The following is a 20,566-nucleotide window of genomic DNA, read 5'->3' as shown; positions in this document are numbered from 1 at the left end:
GGGGATATCCAAATCCAAGGCCTAAAGAGGGATAGAGCTGCACATTTATGCGGCAATACCGATGACACCTAAAATATATTATTAGCACTCATCTCCACTACAGCACGCCTTCATGAACTTACCGCAAGCAGGGCGGGGACCGGCGTTACCGGTCTTCTTGGACTCCTCGTTACCACCCTTGCCAAGGTCATCAGTACCGGCGTGGACGACCAGAGTACGCTATACAGTTAGGTTAGCAATCTGTTTCAGCAATGCTAAATATCGATTCTAAACTCACGCCCAGAACGGACTCGGCACCAATCAGCTTGACAAGGCTGTCCTGCTTGGAGCCGTTGGCGTTACCCTCAGCATCGGTCTGGAAGTTACCAAGGTCACCGACGTGACGCTCGGAGTCAGTAGGAGCACCGTGGGTCTTGCCGAAGGGGTTGACTATAAGCAAATCAGTATTCGATCCTTCCTCTTCCTCTCTAGTTCTAGTTCATCACGAATGACATACAGTGAGGGCCAGCGGAGGTGCAGCCGTTGGTGTTGTCACCGAACTGGTGAACGTGGAAAGCACGCTCAGCGTTGGCGTCGTGGCCGGTGATGTTCCAGGAGATGGTGGTAGGGGCACTCTCGGAAGCCTGATCGAAGGTGACGGTGCCGGCGACCTTAGCGTCACCACGGAGGACAGCAACTGCAAGGAAACAAAAATGGTCAATAAATTGTTCTAGAAGGCTTATCGAGGGCTCTCCGGCATGCCGGTTACTGGATCTCCAGGCCTCTGGGGTCTGATCTCAGCCTTAGCAACGGGTGGTGCCGCACTGGCCCAGGATCAGAATGCCACTCTAGCAAATGAGCAGCGATGATCCCCAGTTTTGTCCCAGGGACATTGGCAGACATCCAGACAGCAGTGGAGAGCTCAGGAGAGGATGCAAGCCGATAGGCTCGGGTTTGGCATCTGGGTCACAAGGTGCTCAAATCTGCTCACACCCAAGGTCCCCTTGCCACACAGATCGTGGGGAACTTGGGAGCTGAAGATCTTATGTATGGCCCAGAGAGAACCAATAATGGAAATTACTTACCAGCCTTAACCATTTTGATTATCTTAAGATATTTCTTAGATTGTAGATTGAAGAAGAGTATTGTGAAGGAAGAGGAGAGGAAGTGGGCGGACGAAGATAATAAGGCGGATGATGTTGACGTGACTCTACACTTGTATCAACCAAGTACTAGGTACATGTATTTAAGTAGAAAAAAAGCTGAGAACACCAGTACTTGGTACCTAATACCACAGCAAAACATCCCCCCACCTTCCCAAGTGGGGAGCGAGTCGGAGCTTAGGAAATGACATAATTATTAATCCCATCCTGAACACCTCCAGGACTCAATTTTTAATTAAATCAATTGAATACATGTTCTGTCTAACCAATTACCATATCATTGCTACTATTTACTCCAATACAATATTTGTACATACCTAGGTACTTCTTGGTTTCTTCTTCTCCGTACATACGTACAAAGAGAGGTGTAATGGATGTGTGCAGCTATCTTACCGAACTTCCCCTCGCAGGTGGAGTTTTCCTATTTGAGCTACCGCACTCTGACCGGTCACGTGTAAGCATTACACAGGCTGACTCCATCGAACATGATTTTCTAGTTATTTGCCCTGTCACTAGCAGCTGCCTACTACATACAATATTGTATTCCGAAGCTATGGTTTTTGTCCCGTTGCACAACTGTCTCACCTATGCAATTTTAAAATACTATCGTTACTCCGTATCAATACATAGTACGGAGTAGCCTAAGTGAAATGACACCATAGCTGCAAGACACTAGTGCGGGGGGTCTGAATAAGCCGACCCGGCCAGATTCCGCAGTTTACCCCTCAAGTTCTAATTTTCTACACCGAGACCGGGGAATAATAATAGCACTGAGGACAAATTCATCAATTCGTATCTACCGATTCCAATTTTTTTGGGAGATCGCCAATTTACAATTAAACAATTAAAAAACAAAAGATCAGAACCCAATTTAAGCCTGGATCTTCTGGGCAAGAAGCTGCTTGAGGGTAACGGCATCAGCAGCGAACTTGGAGATACCCTCGCGGAGCTTCTCAACACCCATAGCCTCCTCGTTGAAATCGAAGCGGAATTCAGCCTCGTTGTTGAGGTACTCGCGCTTCTTGATATCAAGGCTGGCGGCACCATCGGGGTTGAGCTTCTGGGGAACGGCCTCGGTGGAGTTGTAGAGGTCCTCCAGGAGGTTGGGGGAGATGGTCAGGTAGTCACAACCAGCCAGCTCGGTGATCTCGCCAACGTTACGGAAAGAGGCACCCATGACAATGGTGTTGTAGCCGAACTTCTTGTAGTAGTTGTAGATGTCCTGGACGGACTTGACACCGGGGTCCTCCTGGGGGGTGTAGTCGCGCTTGTGGGCAGCCTTGAACCAGTCAAGAATGCGACCAACGAAGGGAGAGATGAGGTAGGCACCGGCCTCGGCAGCGGCAATGGCCTGAACCAGAGAGAACATGAGGGTCAGGTTGCAGTTGATGCCGTGCTGAGACTGGAGGATGTGAGCGGCCTTGATGCCCTCGTAGGTGGAGGCAATCTTGATCAGGACACGGTCCTTGGAGATACCGTTGTCGGCGTACAGCTGAGTGGCAAGGGTCAGCTTTGAATTCTCGGAAAAGGTCATTGCGAGTGAACTTGTGAACGTACCTTGATAATCTGAAGAGCCTTGTCGACGGAAGCCTGGGTATCGAAGGAGAGCTTGGCGTCAACCTCGGTAGAGACCTTTCCGGGGATGATGTTAAGAATCTCCTTTCCGAACTGAACAAGGAGACGGTCGAGAGTGGCCTCAACCTGGTCATCGAGGGTCTTTCCGTTCTGCTTGCCGTAGGCAACGGCAGTGTCGATAAGAGCGGCATACTCGGGCTTCTTGGAAGCAGCGAGAATCAAAGAGGGGTTGGTGGTGGCATCCTGGGGCTTGTACTTGCCAATGGCTGGGGTTGATGTTAGCTAGGGATTCAATGCTGGAACCAATATCACATGTAGAAATCTGGAATACATACTGGCGAAGTCACCTAGAAGTTGAATGTTAGCGTGTTTTGTTTTCAATGCAATCTTGATAAGATAGATAGCTTACCAGAGTCGCAAACGACGACGGTGCCAGTGGCCTTGAGCTGTTCGAGAGAAGAAGACATTTTTTTATGTATTGAGAGTGAGATAGAAAGAGTATGAAGAAAGAAGAAGAGTGGCGGGCGGCGAAGTGTTTAAGAAGGAGGGGTGGTGTCATGGACCAGAACCAGATGAATTGCGAGGTACTTAAATTTAGTATGTGATTACTATAGTAAATGGAAGTACCTGGCGTTGCCCCGTTTTTCAGGTGGGATGGTGGGGCAAATGACGCTGCAACCAGGAAATCAGAGCTGTCCTTTTCACGTGGACAACAATATTTTGCATGTTGTATCCCAACTTCTTTCTGTTTGTCATTGCTTCTTGAGTTCTTTACTCTTCTTTTTTTAATCTTCATGATCTCTTGATGAGTACTCTAATTGATCAATCCCAATATGACTTCATATATACTCTGATTGACCTACTTGACCAGATGTTGCTACAATCCTAAATCCGGCGCAGAGTGCTCCGCCTTCCCCCAACCGGAGGATGGTAGACCGGACAACCCGAACGGCCCACTAGTTAGGTACTGCATCGGTCTTTGTAATGTTCACCGGAGGCCCGGTTAAATACACATTGACGGCTAGTTATGGAGAAATTTGATTTCCGAACACCTTGGCTATGGACCCTCGAATCGAGGGCATTGCCTGAAAAGGAACTCACAAGCACCACAGCCTATTAAAGGACTTTACACATACAACATGTTGTATATCATTTCCCCTGTACGCTCCGTGCTCGGGGCTGACCTCAAGTCCGGGGTGATGACGGAACAACCACCCTATAGAGAGTTTTTACTTTTTTTTTTCGTATCGTTTCATCAATCGAACATCCTTCTGTTAGTGCGGTTGCCCATGCCTTGTGCGGCATCGGGCTTTGCTCTATGGGCTCAATCGCCGGGCCACTAGTTATACTTTATTGATCGTTGACAGACTCGAGCATGTTCATGATCGAGGGGTGAGCCTACTAACTATAGCTTGTACCTCACCCGAAGAAACATCTCATAGGGGAAATTTCGTAGGACCAAGCTTAGCTTTACTATCAGAAGGTATCAGAAGGACGAGAATATAACGGAAAGGGAAAAAGGTTGAGTGTCAGAGATTGTCTGGTAAATATGATTCTTTTTTTTTGGCTATGAACATGAAATGAAGGAGAAATAGAGGGTATTGGAGTAACACCGAAGAAATTAGCGGCGCTGGATGCAGTTCCATTCATACTACCATCATGTTAGCTTCGTCAATGAAACATGAAACGGCGTAATAAAACTTACCACTCGGCCAGCCTCATCCCCCGTATAGACCACGTGGGGGAGAGCAAAGATACAGCTGATACCGGCGATGATATTGGCACCATTGTCGCGATTGCTGTCAGTATGATGCAGCTGTCGAATCAACTCCAGCTCAAAACGGCCACCACGGATATTCTTGCTCCAAATGTTGACCACACCACGAGTATGGCCGGTCAACACCAATTCACGCTCCAGCCATTCATTCTGCACCCCCTCGTAGAAGACGCAGGACAAGACGCGATCGTCAGCCGTCTCGCAGACTGGTTGGTCAATCAACACTACGCCATTCAGGGTAAATAATGTCAAGCGATTACCGCGACAAACCATGATGTCTCCAGAGACATCGTTGATTCGAGCACACTAATTTGTTAGTAAAGGACAGTATGTAATAGAGAAAGGGAAACATACATCGACCGCACCATCGCCGGGAAGGGCTCGCACGAAAGATCGTCGATTGAGATCCCATAACATGACCTGTCCGTCATTGGAGGCAGACAACAAAGTACTGAAGGAGCGCGAAACGGCGAGAACAGTGACTGGGGCTCGATGACCAAAGAGCGACCCAATGGGCTGCAAATCTACGGACTTGGAGGTTGCAGTGACTGTCCATAATGAAATGGTACAGTCCGTACCGCAGGTGACCAGGGTGCGGGAGTCCGCAAAGCTGGCATGAGACAATTGACCAACATGAAGGTGCTCAAAGTGGCCCAGGAGCTTGCGAGTATCGGCGGCGTAGAAACGAACACTGCCATCGAAGAATCCCCATTCCATGTAGTAGTCATAGGCTGGCGGCACGTTGAGCCTCAGGGCCGCTGTACACAACAAACGGTCTTGTTTCATTGATAGGGTGGCTACTCGTTCCTCAATATCAAGAAGAGACAAAGGCATTTGGGTCAGGGATTCTGCAAGAGTGTCCAGCCGGGGTATGCGGTGCCGCTGATCTTCCCTCTGGGCGTGAGGTCGTTGGAAGATTTGGTGAGGAGTTTGCCCGAAATTGTGAATAATGCCGATGGTGGCCAACCGCTCCATCGGGTCATCAATAGCATCTAAATCTTTGGCACCTTTGTATGAGAGGTGATGGAAAACATTGACGGACTCGACGGCTGCCTCGCCCTTTTGCTTACTGCCGAAAACGAGATCAATCCAGCGATGCAGGTTCTCGGACACATAGGGACTCTCAAGGGCTTCTCGGTGTTTCGCAATGAAAATCTTGGGATCGCCCTTTGCCCAAGGTGGCAACTCAACCGAGTCAATGGCTGTGGTCATGTTTTGGAGAAGACCAAAGTCATAATGGTTGGAGTTCACTAGAAATTCCGGAAGATAGAAGAACTCAGGGGTAAGTTCTCGAACGTCGGTCATATTCCCTCGCGATACTGACTCCCATGCCTTGCGGATTGAATAGAAGAGGCGATCGGCATGATCGAAGGAGCCGCCCTGAAGTAAAAGATATGACTTGACGAATGGTTGCAGCCGGATGAGGTAGGAACTGACAATCATGGCAGAAGAGTAATGTGTTCCATAATGGAAAGGCGGGGAATTATCGTCGCCCATCTCAGCGAAAGCATTGTATCGCTCACGGAAGCCCATTTCGCGTTCCGGTGTTTGACAACCCATAGGCTTAGATAGGTCCCGGAATGTGGCTGGGTTGTCAAGATCGAGTTCTTCACTTGTATAGTCCGCCAGAACCCATGGGAAAACGGGATATTGGGTTAAGTCATTGAACGTACGCCCAGCGAAGGTGTTGATCAACATCAGATAATGGAAGTTCGAAATTTCACCCTTAATCCACTTGCGCGTTGCTGGGTTTGCCGGAAGGTGACCGAAGACACTGGCAAATTTAGACCCAAGGGATTGTGGTGCATCATCTTGACTGCGAAGGGTTTCAAATCGCCAGATATCTTCTGGTCGCGAGTGCCCGGTGCTTCCCGTGACCTGTGGTGCCTTTGTAGCCAGTTGGTTGCACAGATCGTCTCGAGCTCGTGCCGAGAGCAATGTCAACAAATAGCTGGTACCATCTGTGAAGAATATCTCAAGAGCAACATCGCGGAACAAGAAGCGACGCTTGGAAACGCTGACCAAATCAGACCATTTCCAGCTCCTTGTCTCATGCTCCTGTGAGCGGGGGTCATTTGATTCACGACCAGAAATCATGCGCACATAGGGATCTCGTTCCTCATTGGGGGCTTGCCAGACGTTCACGATCTCGCCATCTGCTCTCTGGAAGAAATTGTCCAGGATATAGATGCAGTCCTTGCCGAGAATCGAAATACCCTCCACTGCCTCTAGACCAATGATTCGAGACAAGTTACACACACTTTGAACCTGATCGCCACGCTGAAGAGATCGCATCACCTTCCGGTTTCTATCCTCATAGTCTTCGAGCTCGATTTTAGGGTCGTCAATCATCTCGAAGTTATCCTCCATGAGGCTTCGGTTGTCGGTATCGCCATTCGGCGAGTCACTTCCCCCATTCTCAGGGCCCTCTGGGAGAGGATGAGGCGCCGTCAGAGTTTCACCCTCCGAGAGTGCACGTATGCGGGTGTCAATTTTGATTGCCGGGGGCTCGGAGGCTTTACGCTTAGGCTGATAGTCCTGTCGATCACCCGACTCATCTGGAACCAGACGTAGTCGCATACGGCTGCGACCTTCCGTCTGGTCTAGCCACCATCTCCTCTCCCTCTCTTCTGCGAGAAGGCCGCCTGGCCGTCGCAAGTCAAGTAGTAAGTCAGAGAAAGCTGACCACATGAAAGTAGAGCTATCCTGAAGATCTTGCAAGAATCGTTGAGACTTCAAAAACTCGGATGCTGCAATGTTTGAGATCCAATGTGGCAAAGTGGCCTCGTGCTTTCGCATCATGTCTTGATCAAATTTCTCAATCTGAGCCCATTGTCTGAGTTTGTCTTTACGTTTTGATATTCGAGACCTGACGGACTCTTCAGTGCTTGTATTCTCCTCGTGAACGAAAGTGTCCCATAATCGGGAAAATACACCAAAGAACAAGGCATCCAGATCGTCGCGCTGGTCATCGATCCATTGCAGGAAAGATTCGTCATCCATTCCCGAAAGAGCGTCGAAACCGTCAGCCAACCGACGCTGGAGAGACACAGATCCATGGCCGAGAAGTGTTGTTATCTCATCCGGTGCCTGTACCAATATGATTCTCCACAAGCGGGTAGCAGCTGAGCGGACATCACCATTCGTGCTGATTAGTTTGGTGTACAGCAGGTAGCATAGCAGGTGTAAGTGTTTTGATTGGGTTTCGGCCGCCGAGAGAAGGACCACCTGCCAGTAATTCAATCGGTTTAGCAATGTCACGGTTTCGGTGTCATCTCCTTCTGACAACTGAAATAAGATAACTTTGTACAGAGTCGATCGAATCGTTGCGGTAGCCTGGCTACATAAACGAATGCTTTTCAACTGAGAGACGTCCGGCCGCTGGAGATACTCCAAAATTGTACCAATGAATTCGAGTGTGGATGATGCCCCGTTAATGAACCAGCCTTCGGACACTGCCTCTGTCAAATGTGTTGCGAAGCGCCCCAGATTCGTAAGTGTCCTTGTTTCATGAAGCAGACCTGGTCTAACCAAAGGGAGGTCTTGCAATGCCGAAAGAACACAACCAAAAACCCAAGAATTGAAGTACGCCTGGTGTTCCAGGAAGCCGGGCGGAGTCTTCAGATAGAGACCGAGGCCCGAAAAGTCTTTGCGCCCTAAAAGCTGATCATCGAAGACAGCCAGCACGAGCCTGAAGATTGCCTTGACGATGGGATGATCAGTGCCGGCTTTATTCCCAGCAAAGGTTGGGTTCATGAGCCGTCGTATCCGCGCAGAAGAGGGCTGATGCTTGGATTTATCAGGAGAGACCAATATAAAGGATGAGCCACGTCTCAAAGAACCAGTGCTCTCATCGGGACTGCCCAAGGAGTCAACCATGGTGGTCTGTAAAGCTGTCGATGCATTAATAGTACTCGAGCGTGGTCGTATTACCAAGCTGCTGTCATCGAAGCTGAGTCCACTGTGTCGGAAATTCAGTTCTGCGTTAGGGCTGACGGCATCAGCACCGACAACAACGGGATAGACCACAGAAAGTAGCTCCTGCACGTAAGTAGACTGTGCAGTGAAATCTTGGAAGTTCGGTGACTTGGCGCGTGCTTGTTCTAAGAACTGGACAACCGAATTGATAAGAGCACACCCATGGATATACTGGTCTGAGAGAGTAGCATCTAACAGTAAAAATGGATGTCAGTCAGAGAAATACCAGGCCATAGTCATGCGTGGCGGGAACCTACCAGGAAGTTTGAGAGCGTTCATTTTTAGTGTGTCGCGTTTGGAGGCACGCTCTTCGAAAGATTCTTGAGCGTCTTCTGGCGCATCACTTGCCATGGCCAAATTGCGCACCGCGTTCTTCAACATATTCACAATAACCGGCAGCATAGCTGGGAAGGCAACCTTAACATCGCCTTCGGCCAAGAACGCTCTAAGCAGCTCGAACGGGTCGAGAGGTTTGTCGAGGTTCAGCAAAGCATGGTCAACACCGAAAAAGATAGAAAAGCATATAGGCCACAACGCGGGAACGTCCCACCACCTCTTCAGACGGTGTTCTAGAATGATGTATCCACCACTTTTCTCCGCAAACTTCTTGCTATATCCACTGCCAATGACCACGACTAAGCGGGCCAAAATCTTTGTTGCAAGTATCACAACCTCGGGCTCATCCTCGCACATGAGATAAAGAAGCCACTACACAGATGATTAAACAAAACTCTTTTCAAGGCAAATGATCATCCACATACCTTGTTTGTGACGGCCTTAGCAAATTTCCTCAATGGTGTAGGGTCATGTGGGTTACACAAGACGGAAGAGTATAGCCGTAACATTTCAATTCCCAAGGTCACGCTAGGGAGATACTTGCTTTCGGACTTCGCTGACGAAGGTCGAGGCGATGTAACCACATACCGAAGGCTCTTCTTTCTCTGAAGGTTTGTCTGAGTCTTTGGCTTATGGAGTGTATATGTGATGGACAAAGCGAGTGATCGAAGAAGGTCAGGAGAAGGACTGCTCTCCATCAACGAGCGGAATGCCGACAAGCAAGGTTGGAGGGACTCTTCAGTCAGCTCTCCACCCTTCAAAGTTTCCAGTAGCTTTTTGTTGACACCTAGTTTGGTCAGCTTAAATACTAAAAATGGCAGTGTCATGAGGAAGCACACTTACGCATACGACCAAGACGCCTGGCGTTGAATCGGCGATAGTTGCTATCGGCGGCAAATGTCCGGAATTGAGAGTAATATAACTCAATCACCTGGGATTCGCCGAGACGCCAGACGTCCATATCCACGAGCAGAATACGATAGGCAAGCGGGTTCGTGATGATGGAGTGATTAGGGGTTTCGAAGTCATAGCCAACAAATCCCAGAGTCAAACGTAGCAGATCAAACATCAAGGAAGCCAGCTCCTCGGGGTCAGAGCTAACCACAGGGATTTTGAATGCGGTCGGGGAATTGCCCATGTAGAATCCAAGCTTCTCCCGCAATAAGGCTGCAAGAATACCATAGCCATTCTCTCTTTCCATGGCCTCGCTGTTTCTCCAGTTATCCTGCACTGCTTCATAGAGAGCTTCCACGGCCATGCGAGTGCTTTCGGCGGTCCTAGCCGCCTTGACCAAGCTTAGATGGACCGCAGCGCAGCCACCTATACACCAACTAGCATCATCCATCGCCCTAGGCACGGCAACGACAGGATCACCTGTCAGGATGCCGACACCCTGAGGCTGTGTTAAGCCATCATTGATAGCTGGAGTGGCACCGTTAACAGCAACGGCATTGCCGCCCGACTTTGTTAGCTGTTGGAGACTCTTTGCCGCCTGACGTGAGAGACACTTTATCAACTGTGATTCGTCGATATTATTGCTATCATCGTCGTCAAGAACGGCGACAGAGGAGACATTGATCAGAATGGAGCTTTCACGAATCAATGTACTCGCCCGTTTGCGGATGGCAGTGACAATATCCGAAGCTTCCTCTTTGCCAGGGTGAAGATGTTCGTTCCTCAGATTGAGAGTCGCAGAGGCCTTGTATGTCTGGAAGGAGCCTAAGCAATCCTGAAAATTCCCATAATATCGTGGCCCAAGGTTGTAAAAAACAGCTACCATGTCGTCGCTATAAGCCTCGTCGAAGAGCATTCCATTGGCGAGGGACCATCGGGAAGTGGACACGCCTTTTCCGAGGCGCATTGCCAGGTCTTGAGGAGTGCCAAAGAATGCCTGCACGCGCGATGGCTTGCTTGGATGATGGCTTACGGGAACGGATGGGTATTCGATCTTCAATTGTTCAACAAACTCGCCGTCTATGAAAAGAGATGCGCGGGAAGAAGACATTGGCTTCGGTCTCTTTTGAACAACACAAATATGGTACCAGCGATTTGGCTCAAATTTTGCCGACTTGAACCGAACACTAGGACGGGAACCTCGAATCGAAGTTTGGAGAATAAAGTTCCGAGTATCCTTTTCGAGGTAGGCAAGAATGAAACATGTTTGGCTTGCATCAAATGCTCCAAAGATAGTAGTATGCGTGTTGGAATCGAACTCGTCGAAACGGGCCCAGGCTGCAAGAGTGTAGCCGGAAGAATTGATAGGAGGGAATGGTCGACCGAGCGTTGCAAACTCAACTGAGCAGTACCCGTGACGGGACATATCAAACTGTATTGACGGAGGCTCCTTCGAAGATTTTAGAGCAGACAATAGGACTTTTAGAACTTGCGGGCTTTCATGCGCTCCACGGTATAAGGAAACAGCATCATCCAAGCTACTCATGCCCTGGACGCTGAGAAATTGGGCGAGATCTTGGTAAATTGCCTTCTCCTTGTCTGACCGTGCACCGTCGAATAAGAGAGGTAGAATTGAGGTGAGCATATCTGTGGCATGCAGGGCTACGACGTTCCTTCGAGACTGCGAGGCCAATTGGCAGAGACATGCGGGCAAAGCCAGGCGTAACATGTCATATCCAGATGACAAAGAGGAATGTATCAACCACACACGAATGAATGGCCCAAGTAGCTCCGGTACTTCCACCGTCTCAGCTGATCCAATGCAGTGATCCACGGCATCCTGGACTTCTTTCGGAGACGAAGAGTCCTTATTCTGGGGAAACTTGGTGCTCAGTGTTACAAAAATACCCGACACCGTCTCCTGGCATAGAGCTGCGGCCAAAATGGCGCCGTAGAGATGTTGCGCGTCACCCTCAGTTGTGTCTATCTTTTTGACCAGCACAGTCAAAGTTCGTTCCAGTGTAGAAATGCCTCCCCCTACTATCTTCCGAGCAAAATATCGCTTGTTGCCAAAATGATCCTTCAGACCCTCTGCCAATACCCCGAGTACATCTTTGAAGATACCCAATAGGCCTTTTCGTTCCTCCTTGGATTTGTGTACCGGGTCGTAGAGATCAGCTACCTGGTCCACCAGCGCCAGGAGCGTCTGAAAGCCCTGGAGATGTCGGAATGCATCTTTGGCGGTGCGTGGATGTGCATCATCTATGAAGGTATGGCGGAGGCGGAGAAGGGATTCGGTCGTCGATTGAGCCTGGGACAGAGTAATCGCGGTGCCTGCACCGACGTTCTTGAGCTGGTCAATGGTTGGGGCTAGCTCTTCGGCCAATCGTTCGGTCGATCCGGAAGGGGAGGGAGGGTGGAGGGGAGCCGGCGGAGCCATTGCCAAATCTTATCCACGTCCGCTCCGATGGCGTATGACCATCAGAGACCGTGAATGTTCAATAGCGGGTACAACGGTCTGCATTGGTGTGTGACAGTGCTAGTGCCAAAATAGGAAGCCTAGCGGTTAGGAGAATTTGCAGGACTCGTCATCCGCAGAATCCCATGTCAAATATTCAGCCACCTCTGTAATTCGCTACCTGGGAGGGAGGGGCGGGGGGGAGTTGGATATCAGGTGACTGACTCAGTGGCTCTTTGGGAGAGGGGGCTGGACACATGTACACAGCCCTGCTGTTGTATTGTAAGAATGGTAAAATTCAAAATTACAGGCGATAACTGATAGGACATGATAAGCGCGATAAGATGCAGCTCTGAGCAATGTGGAGAAGCTTGGAAGTGATCCTATGATGTGATGGGCTTCTCCGCAGATTGGCAAAGTTGTATCCAATAATGGCACTCTCATGCAAAACAAGGGGTATTGGACTAAGATTTGAGTCACCCGAACACAAAGCACGCGACTTCGGAGGATGAGTTGCCTTGGAGAATATGGGCCGTGCGAGGGGGTTGCCTATAGCCTATAGCAAGGCGAAACTGCCAGGTACCCGGGGGAAGGTTACCACATGCACCACCTTGCTATAGTTACTTTATTTTATTTTTACTTATTATTCGTATCCGGGCGATATTCAATCAACTCAAATCATACTTCATATGATGATAGGTTTAATAGATAACTATGGATACTAGTCATGATAAGTCAAGTGGATGTCTTAAAATGGTTCCCGAGACCAAAGTGACCATACCATACGGTATCGGCTACCCCCATTCTCAAACAGTTCTCCACTGGATCGACATCGACAGGTCATCCGCCGGCGTAACCGTATGTAATGCCCGCTTGCATCATCGATCCCCCGTCTCCTCCCTAGATAAGCTGCCCTTCTCCTCATCTTTCCCCTTCTCCTCTTCATCCAACCTATCCTTCACTCATCCTTTCCTACCTACAATTATCGTTTACTCTATCGTTTCTTCTACCGTGTTTATTTACCCACTTTGCCCAGCATGAAAGGCTTCCTCAGCCTAACAGTGCTCCCGTTGTTGGTAGCTGCCTCGCCCGTGTCAGTCGGCTCCATCCACAAAGATGCAGCTCCTATCCTCTCCTCCATGACCTCCCAAGATATTCCGGATTCATATATCGTTGTATTCAAGAAGCATGTTGACCAGAGCTCTGCCTCCGCTCACCAAAGCTGGTTGCAGGAGGTCCACACCGCTCATACCGGTCGGATGGAGTTGAAGAAGCGCTCCCTGTTCGGCTTTGACTTTGAGGCTTTCATGGGCCTGAAGCACACTTTCCAAATTGCTGGATCTCTCACAGGATATGCTGGTCATTTCCACGAGGATGTTATCGAGCAGATCCGCCGTCATCCTGATGTTAGTACCCCCATTCTCTCCTTGCGGAAGTTCCCGAGGTCGGCGGCTAATATGACTCAATAGGTTGACTACATTGAGAAGGACTCTGAGGTCCGTAGTATGACCGATGGTACTATTGAGAAGAACGCCCCTTGGGGTCTTGCCCGTATTTCTCACCGGGAAAGCCTCTCCTTCGGCAACTTCAACAAGTATTTGTATGCCGAGGAGGCTGGTGAGGGTGTCGATGCCTACGTTATTGATACTGGCACCAACACCAAGCACGTTGACTTCGAGGGCCGTGCTAAATGGGGCAAGACCATCCCCCAGGGTGATGCCGATGAGGATGGAAACGGTCACGGAACTCACTGCTCTGGTACTATTGCCGGCAAGAAGTTCGGTGTTGCCAAGAAGGCCAACGTTTACGCTGTCAAAGTTCTTCGCTCTAACGGCTCGGGTACTATGTCCGATGTCGTCAAGGGTGTTGAATGGGCGGCCGAGGCTCATATCAAGAAGTCGAAGAAGGGCGACAAGAAGTTCAAGGGTAGCGTTGCCAACATGTCTCTCGGTGGTGGTAGCTCCCGCACCCTGGATCTCGCTGTGAATGCCGCTGTTGACGCTGGTATTCACTTCGCTGTTGCTGCCGGTAATGACAACGCTGACGCCTGCAACTACTCCCCCGCTGCTGCCGAGAAGGCCGTTACTGTTGGCGCCTCCACCCTGGCTGATGAGCGTGCTTACTTCTCCAACTACGGAAAGTGCACTGACATCTTTGCCCCTGGTCTGAACATCCTCTCCACCTGGGTTGGTAGCGAGCATGCCACCAACACCATTTCCGGCACCTCCATGGCCTCTCCTCACATCGCCGGTTTGCTGGCCTACTACGTCTCCCTGGTACCCGCCAAGGACTCCGCCTATGCCGTCGCCGATATCACCCCCAAGCAGGTCAAGGCCGCTCTTATTAACGTCGCCACTGAGGGCACCCTTACTGACATTCCCTCTGACACCCCCAACGTAAGTTTTCCCCCTTTATCTAGATGACATGGATTAGGCTGACTTTTACCTTAGCTTCTCGCCTGGAACGGTGGTGGTTCCAACAACTTCACCAAGATCATTGCCGAAGGTGGTTACAAGGCCGGTGTCAAGGCTAAGGAGCCCACTGTCGATGAGCGCATTGGCAGCATCATCGACAACGCTGAGAATGCCTTCCACAAGGAGCTTGGCGCTATCTACAGCGAGATCAAGGATGCTGTCTCTGCATAGATTAGAAAGTTGTTAGGGTTCTGTCTGTGACAAACCCCACAACTCGGGCATACGGATGGATGGATTAACACAGGCGCACATCATATTTTCTTTGGTTTTATCTCGGTTTTTTTTTTTGGATTCTCCAACACGAATCCGCGGGTTTATCCCGCCACTACACTCCTATACACAGATTGTTTTTGCTATTTCGCTATTTCGTTGCTTTGCGTAGCATACTTGTCTACAACCATAAGTTCGGAGTGATTTAGAATACGTTTTGATTTATCAAACGATGATTTATCCGGCATTTGAACCCCCACAAAATAGGTTAATTTAGGCCCGTAGCAAGTAGATGTAGTCATACATTCAACATACCTAGGTATGCTCTACAACACGTCATTAATTCGACTCACGTCGGCCTGTCCTTCCAAACCCCAACACCACCGACTCGCCCTGTCAGTCCGCTCTTCTCCCAGAATTCCAACACACTGATCAACGAACTTTGCCGTTAACTGTTCATTTGTCATGGGGTGTTCCAAGCTACCCATGGCATAGTCGACATGCTTCTCAATACTAGCCCCTCCCCTCACTCTCACAACAAGATGACACTCATCCGCCCGCAAATTCTCATCAGGAACCGCCCTAAACCGAGCCCTCAATGCCACAACCCGCCCATCAAGCACCACATCATCTTCATACTGCGCCGGCGCAGCCTTCCCGAACAATAAACCAACTGAACCACCATGATAAACACTAAACTTAGCCTCCAGTCCATCGTTCGGCGTCGTCTTCCCCGTCAACTCTAGAACGAGCGGATGCACATCCGCAACAACCTCTTCAACATCCGCAACATCAACCCCAACCCTCCCCAACTCCCTATGCAACCAAACACACCCATCAATAACTGGGTGAACAACAATCCCACAAGGAAACGGCTTGAACGCATTTCTCACAATCTCCCACCGCCCACCTTCCCCAAGCCCCGCAATCTCCTCTTCAAGCCTATTCCCCCCAGAACAAACAACATTAGCCCACCCCCTCTTCGCCTCAAGCGCCTCAACCGAACTCGTAAACCCCTCCCGCGAAAGCAAAGCAGCAAGCAACCCATTCTGCGCCGCCCTTCCAGGATGAAAAGACTTCGCATGGGACCCAAACATTTCCCTCAGCCCCGTAACCTGCGTAGCGGCAAGACCAATCGCATGAGCGACACGCTCAGCCGATAACGCAAGTAAATTCGCCACCGCCACAGCAGCACCGATTGAACCCGTGGTAGAAGTAATATGCCAGCCGATATCGTAATGCTCCGGCCAGACGGCGAGACCGATTTTACACTCAGCTTCAATACCGGCGACCAGCGCGGTTATGAACTGGGTCCCGGAGACGGGGTGTGGGAGGGTCGGGATTATAGCGAGGAGGGCACATGCTACAGGGCCTGTTGGGTGGATTATTGTGTCCAGGTGGGTGTCGTCGTAGTCGTGGACGTGGGAGGCGATTCCGTTGAAAAGTGCGGCGTGCATGGCGTCGGTGGAGGTGTTTGTGCCGAGGAGGTGGGAGGTCGGTGGTCCTGTGAAAGGGGATAGGGCATTACGGGCTATTGTTGTTGCTGGGTGCTTGCTCCCACCGACTATGCATCCGGCTATGTTGTAGAAGCTTCGTACTGCGGCGTGGATTACTTCTTCTGGGAGGTCGGAGTAGGATAGAGAGACTGTCCAGTCGGCCAGGGTTTGTGTTGCCATCTTGGATTATTGTGGTTGGTTTCTGTTTCAATGTAATGTTGGGGCAGTTGATGTTGGGTTGTAGTGAGTATGTAGATATAGTTACGATCGATTAGGGGTCCGATATAGGCGCCAAGCATACATATGTTGAGTACAACATTGGGTTTAAAGTGGGGGGACAAGTGTGTGGGGGAGGAGAGTCCACTTTTGCTCGGCAATGCGGATTCATATGGCTAAAGGAAACCTAATGATATGGTATGCAGATGGGGCTGATATAGCTGAAAGTTTGAATGACATTTTAAAAATGGATTAGAATTTCATTTCATTTCGCTAAAATATCTGTGCAACATTAGGGTATTGCATGTTATCATAAAAACCATAAAACCCATAATGCTAGGGGAAAAAAAATGATCCCGCTAAACGCCTGTCGTATGAAAAATCACTAAGGTGCGCCGAGAATGCTGAATATGCGCAGAGAAGCAGATATGAGAACGATTGATCATGCAGCAACTCTCTGGATGAAAGACACCGAAAATCGTCCTTACACCTTGTCCGTCTCTGTGAAATCCTCGTTGGCCGATTCGAACTCGTCCTCGTCCATATCCATATCACTGCCGCTAGACTGTTGCATGTCGAGTGTTTCGTCAGAGTCACTGCCACCAAACTCATCGCTGTCGGCATCACTATCGGCCCAGAAGTCGTGGTCTTCCTTCTCCACAGGCGGCTCGGGGGCAGGAGTATCGTGTGCGGGCATCTCGAAACCGGCAGGAATATCCATCTTAGATTTCTCGACATCGGACTTAACACGCTGACGGTAGACCTCCGGTTCGTTTCGAAGCAAGACGGCAGCGTCGATGTTTGCGGGGGAGGCAGGCTCGGCATCGTCAAGCAGAGAGATAATGGAGATCAGGACCGACTCGACACGCTGGGCAGGGGACCAGCGCTCAGAGGCAAGCTCGCCGGACATTTCATCCTCGCCAGGCGTATGAAGGATGGAAATGCATAGCTTACCGCTGGGGTAGATGTTCGGATGGTAGAGAGGTTTCAGGAAACGAAACTCTAATAGTGATGAAAAATCTCGTCAACCACATTGAAGACGAGAAGGGGGCAAGGAAGGTGTCATACTTGGTGGAGCATAAGGGTAGTCGGACGGGAATGTCATTGAGGCTTTAAAATAGCCACCGTAGTACAATGAGTCCGGGTTCATCACGATCAAAGCAACATCCCAGTTAAAGATGTCGTCATTGTGCAACTGTACAAGATGTGTCAGTAACCTGTTGGTGTAGAAGTGTCAAAGGGGTTCGATAGTGACGTGTTGAACATACCTGGATGTGAACCCACTTCTCCTTGTGAAGGGTCTTGAATTCGTTCATCAAGATGCGTTCCGCCATCGCGATCGACAAACGGAAATTCAAGATAATGCACTTGGAAAGACGATGAGGTTCGGGGCAATCGATCTTTATATGGGTAAAATGTCGCGAGGCAGCACCGGTTGCCTATGTTGTATGCAAATTGAAAGCAAAGGTGGGTATGGTATTAATTAAAGAGACCTGTCACAGTTTAGGCAATGTCGGCATCACGAGGACCGAGGCCTTTTGAGATCAACGGATGCCTCAAATGGATTTCGGTGACGCTGACTAAGAGAATCCTCAGCGCCACCTCGGATTCTGCTTAGTTATACATTTTATACCTAACTAGGTAACTATCATGAAATCTTGTAATGTCGAATTCTAAACGCTTGAAAATCTTCTGTACTCAATGTATAAGCTTGGATATCTAATCTAACAATGCCCAGACTGTATTCAGTTCAATTTTCTATTCCCTTGTCAATACTTCAACCATATGTATAGGGGATTGATAAGGGGATTGATAGAGGGACAGTCCCTGCCTGAAACGCCAGGCTTAAATTCTTCATCGGGTAATATGTCTGCCTCGACACTTTCACCGCCTTCCTCACCGACTTCGTGGTAAATATACTCCGTCTCCCGTCCCCCCACTATAGGACGACAGCAGATACCTGCAATTTGCATACAAAGACATAGTAAAAACAAGTCACTTAAGTCTCATATAGGACTCGACCAAAACAAACAAATAATACAATTTTGATTTGCATACATAAACCTACCATCCTCCTCACTATCTTCATCGTCGTTTAAATTATCATTTTTACTATCATTTTCATCAGTTTTGATTGTTCTTTTCCATTATTTTCCAGCTGTTAAGATAGCCTCTCCGATTCGGACCCTGAGCTCGTCCCCGAGTCTCCACCCGCAATGCCAAGCACCTAGGCCAGCAGCACCCAGCAATCCAGCCTTCCCCCGATCCGTTAAGCCAAGATCGTTCTATACACCGAGATCCTTCGTTATAGGAGGAGAGCCGGTGGCACCTTGTCATCAGCATCACTTTCGTCGCGGAATGTTATATTCTCGTCTCGTTTTGCGCATGATCTTTTCCGACAGTCGTGTCCCACTATCCATCTATCAACCTCTCAATTCACTTGTTTTGTGAAAAAGGCATACTGTGGTAAAGATATATAGGAACCGTTCTACCTAAGGACCTCATTCTTGTCCACGAATTTCGCGATCATTACTCACTACAAGTCCGAAAAGAGATGGCTGTGGAAGCTACTAGCCATATGGTCCTCAATACAAACAAAAGCAATGGCGTACAATGACAAAGAAATCGAGTGGGGTGATATAACTATAAAATATATGTATATGTATATGTATATATACTTTGGGTAGTGATGTGATTGGTTCGTCATCAAGCTCCCTTCCTTACCTAGGTAGCATCAAGTCCATTTTATGATTCTCGATTCAAGACAATATCGTCTGCATATAAAAATGTTCCAAAATATCATTCGTCATGTGCAGGCACCTATACTTAGCCTCTCACGTCTCCCGAATCGCCGCTCTTTCTCATATGTGTCGGCACACTCAGCCTTTCCAGCAAGCTTGTATCGATTTCAGGTACACCGTGACTCCAGGCTTTATGACAAAACTTTTGAACAATATGGCCGGGAAGCCGAAGATGGAGTAGAAGTCAATGCGGACGGCTTGGTGTATCCAAGTAGAACAGTCAAGTGTATGCGAAACGTCCCTTCGCATTATTCGCCGGCTAACCTATTTAGGTTCCAATGGTGCATTATTCATGCCGAATACGCACTTAATGCAAAAGGTCACACGGATGTCGAATAACTATTACTTGGAAGACGTAGAAAGTGGCAAGGCCGCCGCCGAAGCTCATTATTTGTGTATACCCAAAGGTGATTGAATGACCTTGTTCCGAGACGCCAAACTCACTTTTCTGTCCTATAAGGAACCGTTATCCCAAAGTCGTTGATTCTTTTCCGTGAGCATACTTCTCGCTTCTCTCTGCAACCTGCGCATGCCATGCCACTTGATAGTATGGCCAAGATAAGTCCTCAACGAGAAACATAATGGCTGACATCGAGTAAAGGCCTCAACAGTACTCTCACTCGGTTTTATCTCGAATTTGGGCGCACTTTCAATCCTGACGCTTGGCTTGAGAGGAACCCCTACGATGATGCATTTTCTGATGACGAGGAAGAGTGGATGGACTACTAATACTAATACATATGCATGTTGGATTGTATGTTTTTATTGAGTACCAGGTGTTAGTTAGCTAGTTAGTATACGAAATACATGTATCAGGATTGACCATGTCCTTCCGATGCTTATACATACCGTAGTGGGTGCTGTTAAAAGACGATGAGACGTTCTAAGACCTTTTAAGGCGTTTTTAAAAGGCGCTTTTTAAGGCGTTGTTTTTAGTGGAGAGGCGGAATAAGCCGAATAAGCCGATTGAGATAGGTCATCCGAACCATTTGAATACTTCATCTGAAACATTTGGAGGAATTTGCTACCTCGGGCTCCCAAAGGAGTTTAAGTCGATAATGACATTGTGATAGAAATAATAACTAGTTAACTAGTTAACAGTTATGGGACGTAGTTATATGGTACTTCACTCCACCACCAAAATTCGGTGGTGGCCAATGTCACCTCTACCCGGAGTCCGTCCACCGCCGGTTTTGGATCATTTGCCAT

The 20,566-nt window shown here is 48.9% G+C and overlaps 7 protein-coding genes across 7 annotated transcripts; 2 read left to right on the top strand and 5 right to left on the bottom strand.

The window, feature by feature from the left end:
* Nucleotides 1-45: 45 nt before the first annotated feature.
* On the bottom strand, nt 46-1,077 carry sod1 (superoxide dismutase SOD1; the record flags this gene model as incomplete). The annotated part of the gene is made up of 5 exons (XM_057214353.1): nt 46-68; nt 123-219; nt 278-429; nt 497-676; nt 1,065-1,077. The coding sequence occupies 5 exons, from the start codon at nt 1,075-1,077 to the stop codon at nt 46-48; spliced, it is 465 nt and encodes a 154-aa protein (XP_057076236.1).
* A 936-nt stretch (nt 1,078-2,013) lies between these two features.
* On the bottom strand, nt 2,014-3,184 carry N7516_001632 (sedoheptulose-7-phosphate:D-glyceraldehyde-3-phosphate transaldolase TAL1; the record flags this gene model as incomplete). The annotated part of the gene is made up of 4 exons (XM_057214352.1): nt 2,014-2,634; nt 2,700-2,983; nt 3,053-3,064; nt 3,127-3,184. 4 exons carry the CDS (start codon nt 3,182-3,184, stop codon nt 2,014-2,016), a joined length of 975 nt encoding a protein of 324 aa, XP_057076235.1.
* A 1,154-nt stretch (nt 3,185-4,338) lies between these two features.
* On the bottom strand, nt 4,339-12,142 carry N7516_001631 (Beige/BEACH domain protein; the record flags this gene model as incomplete). The annotated part of the gene is made up of 6 exons (XM_057214351.1): nt 4,339-4,368; nt 4,423-4,800; nt 4,849-8,663; nt 8,730-9,180; nt 9,234-9,595; nt 9,652-12,142. 6 exons carry the CDS (start codon nt 12,140-12,142, stop codon nt 4,339-4,341), a joined length of 7,527 nt encoding a protein of 2,508 aa, XP_057076234.1.
* A 1,055-nt stretch (nt 12,143-13,197) lies between these two features.
* N7516_001630 (S8 family peptidase) lies at nt 13,198-14,805 on the top strand (the record flags this gene model as incomplete). Its single annotated transcript, XM_057214350.1, has 3 exons — nt 13,198-13,566; nt 13,630-14,556; nt 14,611-14,805. The coding sequence occupies 3 exons, from the start codon at nt 13,198-13,200 to the stop codon at nt 14,803-14,805; spliced, it is 1,491 nt and encodes a 496-aa protein (XP_057076233.1).
* A 365-nt stretch (nt 14,806-15,170) lies between these two features.
* On the bottom strand, nt 15,171-16,520 carry N7516_001629 (MmgE/PrpD family protein; the record flags this gene model as incomplete). Its single annotated transcript, XM_057214349.1, has 1 exon — nt 15,171-16,520. The coding sequence occupies one exon, from the start codon at nt 16,518-16,520 to the stop codon at nt 15,171-15,173; it is 1,350 nt and encodes a 449-aa protein (XP_057076232.1).
* A 520-nt stretch (nt 16,521-17,040) lies between these two features.
* N7516_001628 (uncharacterized protein) lies at nt 17,041-17,890 on the bottom strand (the record flags this gene model as incomplete). The annotated part of the gene is made up of 3 exons (XM_057214348.1): nt 17,041-17,558; nt 17,625-17,751; nt 17,825-17,890. The coding sequence occupies 3 exons, from the start codon at nt 17,888-17,890 to the stop codon at nt 17,041-17,043; spliced, it is 711 nt and encodes a 236-aa protein (XP_057076231.1).
* A 1,452-nt stretch (nt 17,891-19,342) lies between these two features.
* On the top strand, nt 19,343-20,086 carry N7516_001627 (uncharacterized protein; the record flags this gene model as incomplete). The annotated part of the gene is made up of 4 exons (XM_057214347.1): nt 19,343-19,583; nt 19,630-19,764; nt 19,818-19,904; nt 19,959-20,086. 4 exons carry the CDS (start codon nt 19,343-19,345, stop codon nt 20,084-20,086), a joined length of 591 nt encoding a protein of 196 aa, XP_057076230.1.
* Between the last annotated feature and the right edge of the window lie 480 nt (nt 20,087-20,566).

Source organism: Penicillium verrucosum (assembly GCF_028828655.1).
Source record: "Penicillium verrucosum strain IBT 35672 chromosome Unknown utg000001l_segment0_segment0, whole genome shotgun sequence".
Lineage (NCBI taxonomy): Eukaryota > Fungi > Ascomycota > Eurotiomycetes > Eurotiales > Aspergillaceae > Penicillium > Penicillium verrucosum.
Note: the sequence above shows the minus strand (reverse complement) of the source record. Positions and strands in the feature narration are given on the sequence as shown.